Here is a 12,091-nt window from a genome sequence, read left to right on the forward strand (position 1 = left end):
CGCCGTCTGAAGACGCTTCCGTGGTCATGTGGCCGGCATGACTGAACACCGAGGTGCACGGAACGCTGTTAACTTTCCCGCTGAGGCGGTACCTATATATCTACTTGCAATTTCTTGCTTTCGAACTGCTAGGTTGGCAGAAGCTGGGACTGAAGACAGAAGCTCACTCCGTCACGCAGCACTCGGGTCTCGAACTGCTGACCTGCCGACCTTCCAGTCTGCAGTTCAGCGTCTTAACCACTAAGCCACCGCGGCCCCTAACTAGTTCTCTACTCAATTTATAATCCCTGTTTTAGTTATGTAGCTCTGCATATAGCTCTAGATACACTGTAGAGCTATATGCAGAGAACCTGCTTCGTATCAGTTATATAACAGCTGTATCACAGCTTTTTTCTTTCTGAACCAAAATGTTGGTACTCTGTGTGGTATCTAATATTAATTACCAAGAATACAGCAAATATACCAGTTTGCTTGTGTTAAATGAAGTTTCAGAGAGGTAGACCTGACACAAATGTCAAGGTATAAATGGTTTTAGGCAGAACTTCCTGTATGCATGCATACATACATCCTGTGTGCAATTCAAGGCCAGACTGCCAGCAAACTAATGATCAACCTTAGTCTCTCCCATTCAACCTGCATTCTTTTGTGCCATTTCCCTTCCTGGCAATGAAGCTTGCTTAGGAGTGGTTGGTTGATTATGCCAGTACTGTATGTCTTGACCTTGAGAATATGCAAAGGTTGCTTGTTAAGATCGGTCTATAAACTTTCAGTAGATTTCCTTTCACTTTGTGATAGCTGCAGAGCAGATGTTCTTTCAATAGAGCTATCCCTTAGGCCATGCTCAATCAGGTTTCCTTCTGATGACTGCTGCTACCGGATAAACTAAGTAGGGATCTGCATGAGAAAGTCTCCATAGCCGAAAGGAAGATTACTAGACAATACCATGATTGGAATGGGTGCTGATCCCAGTCCATGACAATCACTTCAGGCCACCGTTCTGGGAAGGACTTCAAGTGGAAGTCTTGAAGTTCCTTTCCATCATTCTGAGAAGGAATTTCAAGTGGAATCTTCAGACTGTATTGGTGGAGGCCTGTTGGCACCTAATTTCTTGGGTCTCCAGCTGTAGAAAATTGGCATCGAAAATATAAAGGAGAGCCAGTGTGGTGTAGTGGCAAGAGTGTTGGACTAGGAGCTGGGAGATCCGGGTTCTAGTCCCCGCTCGGCCATGGAAGCTCACTGGGTGACTTTGGGCCAGTCACAGACTCTCAGCCCAACCCACCTCACAGGGTTGTTGTTGTGAGGATAAAATGGAGAGGAGAAGGATAATGTAAGCCGCCTTGGGTTCCTTGCAAGAGGAAAAATGGTGGGGTATAAATGCAATAAATAAATAATAAATAATTTTCATAACTTCGGTCAGAAATACACAAATCCTGTATTTCAATGAAGATTCTACCCATTTAAGCTTTTCTAAGTAGCGTTTGTCCCACAGAAAACTGCGGTATTTTTGCAGTATGCATCCACAAATGGCAAATAAACAGATCTTTGAAGGAGTGGAGTCTTGATACAGCAAGAACAGTTGATTCTGTTGATTTTCAGTAAGCATTTAGTATTGCTGCTTTCTAACTCATTGCTCCTATCTAAAGACCTTGCTTCTGTCATTAAAACCTGGTTTGTCACTGAATCTGAAGGGCTTCCTATTTCTGAATTGATACTACTCTTCTAATCTAATTGGTTGCTTACCTTGATCCAGGTGGTTCCGAAGCCTCCTCTCTGAGTGTGCTTGCAGTCACCATTTGGTCACAAATGTTTTGGGTTGTACTTTATAAACTGTATACTGTCTTTCACACAAATGATAACTGGCCTTCATAACTACCTATGGAGAGATGGACTTAAATTAAACAAGCACCTTTTTTATCACTCTTCAGGCTGAAGTTGAGGTACAGCTTGCAAGAGAGCGTGAAGAAGCAAACCAGCAGCAAGCAGTGCTGGAGCAAGAACGCCGAGACCATGAGCTGGCCATGAGAATTGCTCAGAATGAATCGGAACTCATTACTGATGAATCGCAACTGGACCTAGGACTGCGCAGGTATTCTGTTTTGCTGGTTTTGCTCTTTTAAAACGGTATTTTAATTTTTAAAAGAACTTGTCTTAAACAGACGCTTAAAAAGTGCAACCCACCCTGGATTTGAACGCCTTTAATCCAGACACCGCTCTGTACCAGATGTGGGCTATGCCATACTCCTCTACTGCCTGTCCTCTGCCAGCATAGAATGTCCACTGAAGTGGAAGCAACACTTAGGCTGCCCTTCCTATAGGAGAGAACACATAGTTTTGTAAAAGTGGCTATTTTCAATGTAACAAATAAATAAATGCATGACCTATGGAAAAATTATTTCTTCCTCTCAAAAAAAGCACCGTGTCAGATATGAAGATGTTTGGCACAATTGTTAGTTTAAACACAGCAGGGTCAAAATGAATCTGAGCTTAGGAGCAGAAGATCAACTTGTTGAGTAACGTGCTTCTTTCAGAATGAAGAGTGCTGCCAATTGCAGGCTCCTGGGAATATCCTGCCTGCAGCAACAGCTGCTCTTATTAAAATCGGATTTGAGGGGTAGTGAAAATTGTATTTATGCCACATTACTTTGGGGTGGGAGCATCTCTCTAACCTTACAGTGGTTAAATAATGTTGTTGCATTTTGTGTCAAAGTACTTAGCTCATTAGGCTTTGGATTTCAAAATGGCTAGCAGCTGTTCAGTCATTTGGTTCTCTTTATGTACTTTTTGCATGTTGGGCAAACTGTCAAAAAAAGTGGCAGTGTTAGTTCTAAGTGTCTTTTCTAAGAGCGGATGATAAAATTACTCCAATGACTCCAAATGAACAAAGGTTGCTCTACGATGCAAATCTGTGTCTAGACAACTTTAGTTCATGCCTGTAGTGTTTGACCCCAAAGTTTACAAATAATTAATCCCTTGGTTTAGGTATACAAAATACAAAGTGCTGCCTTTGTGTGGTAGGGTTTATAGAACCCATATTAAATGAATCTTAAATGAGTTCAAGAATTTGAAACACTTAAATCAGTGTTATGTATTCAGACCATAATGTTGTTTTAAATGCATCAGCCTCATTTAACTTTAGTAGGACTTCTAACTTGCGTGAGTGAGTGAAAACGCTGGATACAATCTAGCCAACGATAAGCAGTGAGAGAGTTACATTGAAATCAGTGGGATAAGAGAGGCTTACATTTCAGTTTATCTACCCCAGCCCACCAAGCACACACATGCCTAAATACAAATACTTATGAGTTCTATCAATCTTTGCCACCCAACCCAAACAAGTTTTTTCACAAGGAAAAGGGCAGCCACCAGTTCATTTCAGGCATAAACACTAGTATGCTTTAAAAAAGCAGCAACTGACTTATTTATTTATTTCATGGTAAGAAGCCACCAATTCATTTACCCTGAAATGTGTACAAACTCAACACTTGCTTAGCTTTTCCTTGTGTGCGCACTCTCCCCCTCTCTCCCACATGCTCTCACTCTGTTGCTCATCTCTGTCCAGTTACAACAATTCAGCTATAGAGTTCCTGTGAACAGAGCCCCATTTGTTTATCAGATTATTGGATTTATAGCAGCAGCAGCAAAAAACATTCATTTTGAATGGAAACCCATGGTAACCATTTCTTATTTATTTATACTTCTGTACTGCTCAATATCCTAACATCTCCAAGCGCTTCACAATACTTGTATAATAAAGTATAAAATCAGTATAAAACCAATGTAAGAACAGTTTAAAAGTTAATGAATGAATGAAAACATTACAACAGAAACAATAATAAAACAGAGCTGTGTCATAGTCGATTACACGTTCGTGAAAGCCTCCATAAACAAGTACATCTTCAGGAGGCACTTAAAGCTTACGGCAGTTTCTCCTTCTCAAACAATGCATTGGAAATGTGTTCCACAGGTGCTTACTGTACTGTTGTGGCTAGAACACTGTTGTGGCTAAGACTGGGGAGACCCAGCTTCAAATCACGACTCTGCCATGAAGCTCATCGGGTGGCTTTAAGCCAGTCGCCCTCTCTCAGCATGAGCTACCTTATGTGGTTGTTGTGAAGATAAAATAAGGGAGAGTGGGAACCATCCATGTACACATCCCTGAGCAATTTGGAGGAATGATGAGACAGAAATATAATAAGTAAATAAATAAAGTTTTAAGCCATTGGAGGAACCAGATTTTTGCCAATCTGGACAAGAGCAACTACTCATTTTGAACAAACTGACTCTCTAATGTTGCAATCTGGTACAAAACTACTTAGGAAAATGCTAGACTAACCTAAATATCTTCTATTTGCAGACGCAATGGACCAAGCTGTCAAATAACTGCGTATGGCATTATTATTATTATTATTATTATTATTATTATTTTCCTTTGGGCTATTCCATACAGATCTGTAGGTTTTTAAAATTAGAGTAATTTTCATATTGTAAGCTACCTTGTTAAAGAATTTTCTTTATTCCCATTCCCCCACCCAAATAGTCATAATTTGAGCATGCAATCAATACAATCAATATTTGAGTGTCAATTTTTCAGACTGCTTATATGCAAGTAAAATTAGTTGTAATGTAAATGTCACATAAATAGGTCTGATGGGCAATGTGGTTGTTTAATTCAAAGTTTCTATTCTGAAATCTATTAAACCGGTATTAATTATTACCTTACTGGGGAAAGTCTAGATTGGTTTGATACAGCATCTGTTTTAGGACAGGATACCTGTCTGCTGATCCAGTATTAGATTTTGTGAAGCTACTAACTTTACTGTGTTAGAACCCCTTTTAAGCATTGTACTCTTTCCCCCCACTCTCATGTACACTTAATTTTTAATTATTTTATAGGGAACAAATGGCCACAGAAATGACAGAAATGTTGTCTAGGTGGGTGTAACAGGTTTCTAAAAATCAATCAATTTAATCACCATACGAAATAATCATAAGCCAAAATAAAAGGGAATTCAGTTCCATTTGAATTGCTATGGCAAAATGAATAAATAACTTCTAATCAAGATTCATTAATTGCATCAACTTAGTACCAATTAGCAGCTTCTCTAATAATATCACCCTTAGATTTATGAATTGCATGAAGAGGAATTAATTTTCAATAAAGTTCTTCTGTAAGAATAATGATTTAGATAATTTAAAGAAATTTCTCACTTTACCCCCTTTTAAGGCTGTATTTGAGACCATGCATTTCCAAATTTATAATTGTCTCAACCAATGTCCTTTTTGATGTTACATTTATGCCTGTAGCTTTTGAAAATATATTTAAGTCTTGGAATCCTGACAGATCTATGTTTTTTTTAAAAAAAAAATAAAAATGGCAGGATTGGAAGGTTCCCTTGCTGCCAGCATCCTCTACTAGCTAAAGCTCTAATAGACAGTTAGCATTTATTCAATACTCTTGTTTTTAATAATGTTGGGATTTAGAACTCCTTGCTAGGAACTTTATGTTCGTTGACCTGTTACTTAAAAGGTCCATTCTAAACTCCAGAAGAGATGTAGCCTTACAGCATTTGCTATGTGATGTTAAGATGGGGGGGGGGGGAGTTCTTTGGAATACTTCAAAACTTTGAAAAGGCTTTCACAAAACAAAATGAGTGGATATCTAATGTTAAGCACTTTTCATATGACTATTTATCACATTGGATTTTTATTGCCCTAAGAATTGTTTTGCTAAAGCATCAAATACAGTGCTAGTGTTTGGATTGTATTTTGGCCAGGATCTAAAGAACTGTTCAACTAGTTCCTTTTGTCTGGAAGCGGGGAATGGCAGGACATAGCAGCTTTGGACTTGTGTTTCTTGAACAGCAGCATACTACATGAAAATCAGTTTATGTAAATGAAGAGAATGTCAAAACCCATTTGTGATGTGGTATTGGTGGGTGGGATCTAGCTGTCTTTAACATGGTTACAAGTGGGACTCCCCTGCCACTATTTTTTTTTTAATTGTTTCAGTTCCTCCCTACCCACCCAATTTATTATTTAGAGGTGAAAAATAATCCAATTGGGTTAACCTGAACTTGGCAAAAATAATTCCTCGGATCTCAGCTGTTGTATTCATATTTAACTCTTCAGCTGCCAGGATGCATGTTTTGCATACCGTTACCTTTAATTCTTGCCTTGCTTCACTGTTTTATCTTCAGTGTCTATATGTGTATCCCTACAGATTTAGTCTGCTACATTTAGTCTGCTAAATGCCTCTAATGACGTAAGGTCTGTTGCCTATGAAAACTCAAGCCAATTCACACCATGGGTTGCAATACACACATGAAGTTGTGTGTGATCAAGGGCTGCTACCTCTCCTTTACTGTCAGGGAATTGCACATCTCAGCATGTATGGAACATGACAGAGGTGTACAAAATTATGCACAGTGTGGAGAAAGTGGATAGGGAGACATTTTTCTCCCTCTCTCAAAATACTAGAACCTGGCCTCAACCCATGAAGGTGATCGGTGGGAGATTCAGGGCAGATAAAAGGAAGTGCTTCTTCACACAGTGCATAGTTAAACTATGGAATTCGCTACCACAGGATGTAGTGATGGCCACCTATTTGGATGGCTTTAAAAGAGAGTTAGACACTTTCCTGGAGGAAAAGGCTGTCACTGGCTACTAGTCTTGATGGCTGTATGCTTCCTCTAGTACCAGAGGCTGTGAGCCTATGTACACCAGTTGCTGGGGAATATGGGTGGGAGGGTGCTGTTGCACTCATGCCCTGCTTGTGGGTTCCTGGTCGACAGCTGGTTGGCCCCTGTGTGAACAGAATGCTGGACTAGATGGACCCTTGGTCTCATCCGGCATGGTTCTTCTTATGGCTCTTAACATTTTCTCACATTGAAGAAAATGAGGTAGCCCATGTTCACATCGGATCCTCCGAGATGTTAGGCTTTGGAATAGTGTGCTTGTCTTTTAGCCTTGACAAGTTTATTTGAGGGCTTATATTGTTACTGAATCACAGGGAACATTGATAACGGGATACCTGTCCAAGAAGAACTCTTGTTTGCTGATGTGATAGATAAGATGGCAGCGTCATGAATGAATGTCTCAAATGGATGTGTGTGTTTGGTGGATTAACCATGACTTGGTGGTATTCACACAGCAGCAGACTCGGGCTTGTCCCCCTGTGCACGTTTGGAAGGGAGCCATGCCAACCACATCTTACTGACAATTATTGTGCACACATTTGTTTCTTTCACACATTACATTTTGGATGTATTCTTAAACATCTTAGTTGTTCACCTATGTGATCTTCGGATAGCTGAAATGGCCTTTGGATTGCTGGCTTCTTGAAAGAACACCAGCAACCTTTCAAGAAGCCACCCGCATTCATTTTAATGTGACTGCTTATACTTATAAAGTTGTATGAGAAAAATAAAACAGTGATTTTAGCAGAACCACTGAGGGAAAGCTAAACTATTCTGTTGGACTACCATTCCTAAAGATTACTTGTTTTACCTGAGATCTCTTGGCTTAGTTCAGCTGATCTAAAGTATCTGAGGGATACTTAGACCAATGGGTGGTGCAGCTAAATAAGGAAGATCCTCAGGATTTGTCATATTAATTGTTCAAGAAGCTTAGCCATTATATTGTAGGAATTAAATTTAACAGTCACCTTCTTGTGTCTAACAGGAAGCGTACCAGCAATTTAAAACATAACCTTTACATTTCGTCGTGTCCTTATAGGAAAGATTATATTCCCTTGCATTCTGAGTATATGTAGTTATAAGGGCAATGAAAGTCTAAAATTCATTTGAGTGTCAAGCTGGTTAAATAGAGAATGGAGAATATATTTGTCATTTAAGTTATACCATTATGGCACACAGTAATATAATGGCTGCAATAAAAGGCTATTGATTTTACAACTGTACAAAAAGCCATACACCACATTTGAGAATGTGTTAAATAGTAAGGAAGAGAACACAGTGTTAGTATTTTAATTTTGAAAAAGTTCCTGTTGGCAAGAATAGTTGGATCAATAGGGCTGGCTTTATTCTATTCACTTGCTAATAAACACGTAGGAACTTGTCTAGTTCTAACAACATTCTATCCAGAAGTAGGCTTTTAAAAAGAGAGTAATTCTTTTAAAATCACATTACATACTACTTATAATGTAATAAGGCACTTTTAATCAAACTCTCAGACACTCATGTTTGTAAGGGGAACAGACTGAAGTGGCAGAAAGGAGTAAAATTGCTGTTGAATGCAACGTCCTTTCCCGGAAACATGCATTTTCTTATATCTGTACTCTACAGGGGCTACCCCAGAGTGAATTTAGAGAGAAAAGTCATATTAGTGAAGCAAGACTGTCAGCTAGTTTGCCTTTCATTAAATGTTGAATAACACCTTCATTCATAACCTTTCTGTGTTTTAATAACACTTATGCAATGCTTGGCCAATATGAGCATGCACCACACTGCCCTCCTGCTCCAGTGACGATTTTGCCTGCCATCTTTAATTTCGTGGTGTCCTGTCTTGGCTGTTATTGTGAGTAGATCATAGCCCTGGAGCTATATGTAGTTCAAAGCAATTTAACTATGAGAGTTCAAGAGAACTCCCCTTGCCACTGCTGCCCCGCTCCTTCTCCCATCTGAAACCAGTCGTGGGGTGAAGCTTGAGAAGCAAAAGCTGTAGGTAGGACTTGGTGGAAATAACATCAGTAGGGGCTGCTGCTTGATCAGTGGGGCACCAAAGTCATCTAGGGACTATAAGCAGGGTTGAAAGGATGAATACCAAGAAGCAGTGGGCTGATACGGGAAGGTAGACATAGGGATCAAAAGAAAGTACTGAAAAGTGGAAGACGGAGGGTGAAATGCCAGTTCTGAGATAAGAAAGAACCTGGGATAGCTTTCTGTAGGGGGGATAATTATGTAGAAGCCATGCAGAAGGCAGTGGGGCTTTTCAGGAGTTGTAAATGGGGCAGGGGCACACATGCATAAAATACTTGTTCATGCCACAGTTCTCAGTCCGAATGATGTTTAGCCATACTTAATGGTCCAGGGATGCAGTAGTATAAATGTTCCCTTCAGTTTCGTTCTTTTTTGGTTAGTACTGACTTGCTTCTCTTTCCCTTCCTTGTAAACTCAAAAGTTCTCATGGATGCTCTTCTTTCCTTTGATTATAACACATCAGTGTAGATGGATTCTGATATAGAATGGCAGAGTAGAAAATTAACTATATGAACCTGATAGGTTGAGGATGGGCATCTTCCATCTGTGCTTTGGACAGTCTGCATTTGACATGATTGTGAAACCATAAGGGGCAGTACTCACTCTTTGTACTCGGGCATTTATGCCCAAATATAGCTGATATGAGAGCTGGACTATAAGGAAGGCTGAACGCCGAAGAATTGATGCCTTCGAACTGTGGTGCTGGAGAAGACTCTTACGAGTCCCCTGGACTGCAAGGAGGTCAAATCAGTCCATCCTAAAGGAAATCAACCCTGAGTGCTCATTGGAAGGACAGATACTGAAGCTGAAGCTCAAATATTTTGGCCACCTAATGCGAAGAGAAAACTCTCTGGAAAAGACCCTGATGCTGGGAAAGACTGAAGGCAAAAGGAGAAGGGGACGGCAGAGGATGAGATGGCTAGATAGCATCACCGATGCAATGAATATGAACTTGAGCACACTCCGGGAGAGAGCGCAGGACAGGAAGGCCTGGCGTGCTATGGTCCATGGGGTCATGAAGAGTCGGACACGACTGAACAACAACAACAACAATAGCTGATGTATCCTGCCAAGTGTGAAGGGAGTACATGTAAAATATTCAGCACGCACCTCTTTTTAAATATCTGAAGCAGATGCCAGGAAAGACCATAGACCATCGCTTCACAGTTTTTAAAAGTAACACATGCCTAATTCTACATACCTTGGCAGGCTGTACATGTAGTACATATTCAGGCATGCATCTGAGTACAAAAAGTAAACTGAAAATGGAAGGAAGACAAGAATGTGTCATTATCCTGCAAGAGGAGGTATAAGTTTGGTAAACATCAAACAATCTACTAGTGAAGGAGCATTGTTATGTCCTTTGATAGGACCATTAGCTCTCTTTACATACATTTACATCAAGGTGAAGGAATGAAAAGACAACTTTATCAAAGCTTTTCCAAGCAGTTTTCACTAAGGAGTACAAAAAAACATTTCCCTTGATTAAAGAAATATTTTTAACAAATGTATTGAGAGCCCTGCCAATCTGTCGTTGCTTATTTGGTGTCTGTCTTAGTGCTATATGTGACCCCCCATTTTTAGAACCTCATTGTCTCTTGCTTTCTTGACCTCACTTGTTCCTGTCTTGAATATTACTGTAACTTTTCAATGAAAATTTATAGGGGACCTTCAGTTCAAGCCACCAAAGCTGCAGCTGGCACTAAAAAACATGACCTTAGTAAGTGGAAGTATGCAGAGCTACGTGATACAATCAACACCTCTTGTGGTAAGTAGTTGTTCCAGTCTGGTTGAGGAGAATTCAGTTGTACAGGAGTACTTTTGCCTCACTTTCCCTGACAGAATTCTGAAACCACTGTGTGAATAGTTAAGGGTGCAAACCTATGCATGTTTAGGCAGAAAAACGTCCTATAACTCCCAGCATGCCCCAGCCAGCCAAAGTTCCTGATACAAATCAAATAAAAGTAGATGGTGCTTTAAATGTATCCTAAACTAGTAGATAATTTGCCTCATACAATGTTGTTTCAAATTGATGCATATGTCAAGGGAAAAGAAAGTGTAAACATTCGAGCTACTCTGCACAGCAAAGCCAACAGGGTTTTTAATTGCATGTCACAAAAATGCCACCCTTATGTTCAAACTTAATCTACAAATTGTCATTGCCAATCACATTTATTTTTTGTTTATTTCTACGTCTTAACAGCTTAGACTAACGTTTGTGTTCAATGCTGCAGCCCATGGACCAAGTTCCTAAAAGCCTTTTACGCTAGCTAGTGCTACTGATAGTATTATGTAGAAGTGGCAAGGACACTTAATGTTGTAGTGTATGGATTACAGGCCAAACTAAGATGTGCCGTTAATCACGGGATTGCCCCTTGCATGCTTGCTTTTTTTGTACTAGATACCAGCTGGGGGGTGAGATCCAGACTGGGGCTGGGGCTAGGGCAAAGTATTAAAGCTCCCTCCCCCATTCTGTGCTCCCAGTCCAAATTCTCTCCTCCCCCGCCCCCTGGTTGCAGCTTCTACTTTGTAAAGAAAGAAAACATGCCACGGTCGAACTAGTCATGATGTTAAGCCTCATTCTGAGAGGAAGGGTGGCTCTTGTTGCCGGCGAGGAGTGCTGGAGTGAAATCCTCCACTTTAGTGGCTTTCTCCCAAGTTGTCCACCCAAAAGGAAGCACCAAAATGTATTTTGGATGGGCAGCCCCTGGTGCCTTATGGGGTACCACTCTGGAGGGTCCCCAACCTTAGCAGATGGCTTTTCAGAAGACACTGGGAGCTCTGGCCTGAAATGGAGATTAGACCTGCCTGGCCCCCTTGTGCATGCAGAGAAATGTATTGTGGTGGTTTAGATGGCAGCTGTTTTGTGCATGTCTGTCTGGAGGTCTATCATAGCCATAGTCTTCCCTCAAATTATCTAACGATTAATGGAAAAAAGAAATGGTATGATCTGTTAATATCAGTAATTACTTCAAAATCAGGGAGGCTCAAAATCCCAATCACTATATGCTGGCTGAGGCGTGTATTGATTGTTATTTATTTATTACATTTCTATACTGCCCAATAGCTGAAGCTCTCTGGGCTGTTCACAATTAAAACCACAAAATACAGCATAAAATATTTTATAAAACTTTAAAACTATAGTATAGAATAAAAATAAAAACCAAAATAAAACTTAGCAGCAGTGCAGAGAATTAAAATACAATAATAGATTTAAAACAACAGAACTAAAAGACTAAAATGCTTGGGAAAATAAAAAGGTCTTCACTTGGCACCGGAAAGAGCACAATGTGGTACCAGGCAAGCTGCTCTAGGGAGCTCATTCCACAACTGGGGTGCCACAGCAGAAAAGGCCCTCTTCCTGGTAGCCACCC

General features: G+C 40.2%; 1 protein-coding gene across 3 annotated transcripts in view; it reads left to right on the plus strand.

Annotated features, from left to right (window-relative positions):
- The window catches only part of MYO6 (myosin VI), a 158,085-nt gene that overhangs the window by 129,394 nt on the left and 16,600 nt on the right, over positions 1-12,091 (plus strand). For 2 of the 3 annotated variants that reach the window (XM_084826946.1, XM_084826945.1), the window contains exons 28-29: positions 1,926-2,086; positions 10,382-10,485. In XM_084826946.1, the coding sequence (XP_084683072.1) occupies positions 1,926-2,086; positions 10,382-10,485 (265 nt within the window). Of the gene's footprint in view, positions 1-1,925; positions 2,087-4,354; positions 4,385-4,893; positions 4,933-10,381; positions 10,486-12,091 lie in introns of all 3 variants that reach the window. The other variant, XM_084826944.1, reaches the window with a different exon arrangement.

Source organism: Heloderma suspectum, chromosome 1 (genome assembly GCF_057233095.1).
Source record: "Heloderma suspectum isolate Gila_16-S chromosome 1, 16-S_ref, whole genome shotgun sequence".
Classification (NCBI taxonomy): Eukaryota; Metazoa; Chordata; class Lepidosauria; order Squamata; family Helodermatidae; genus Heloderma; species Heloderma suspectum.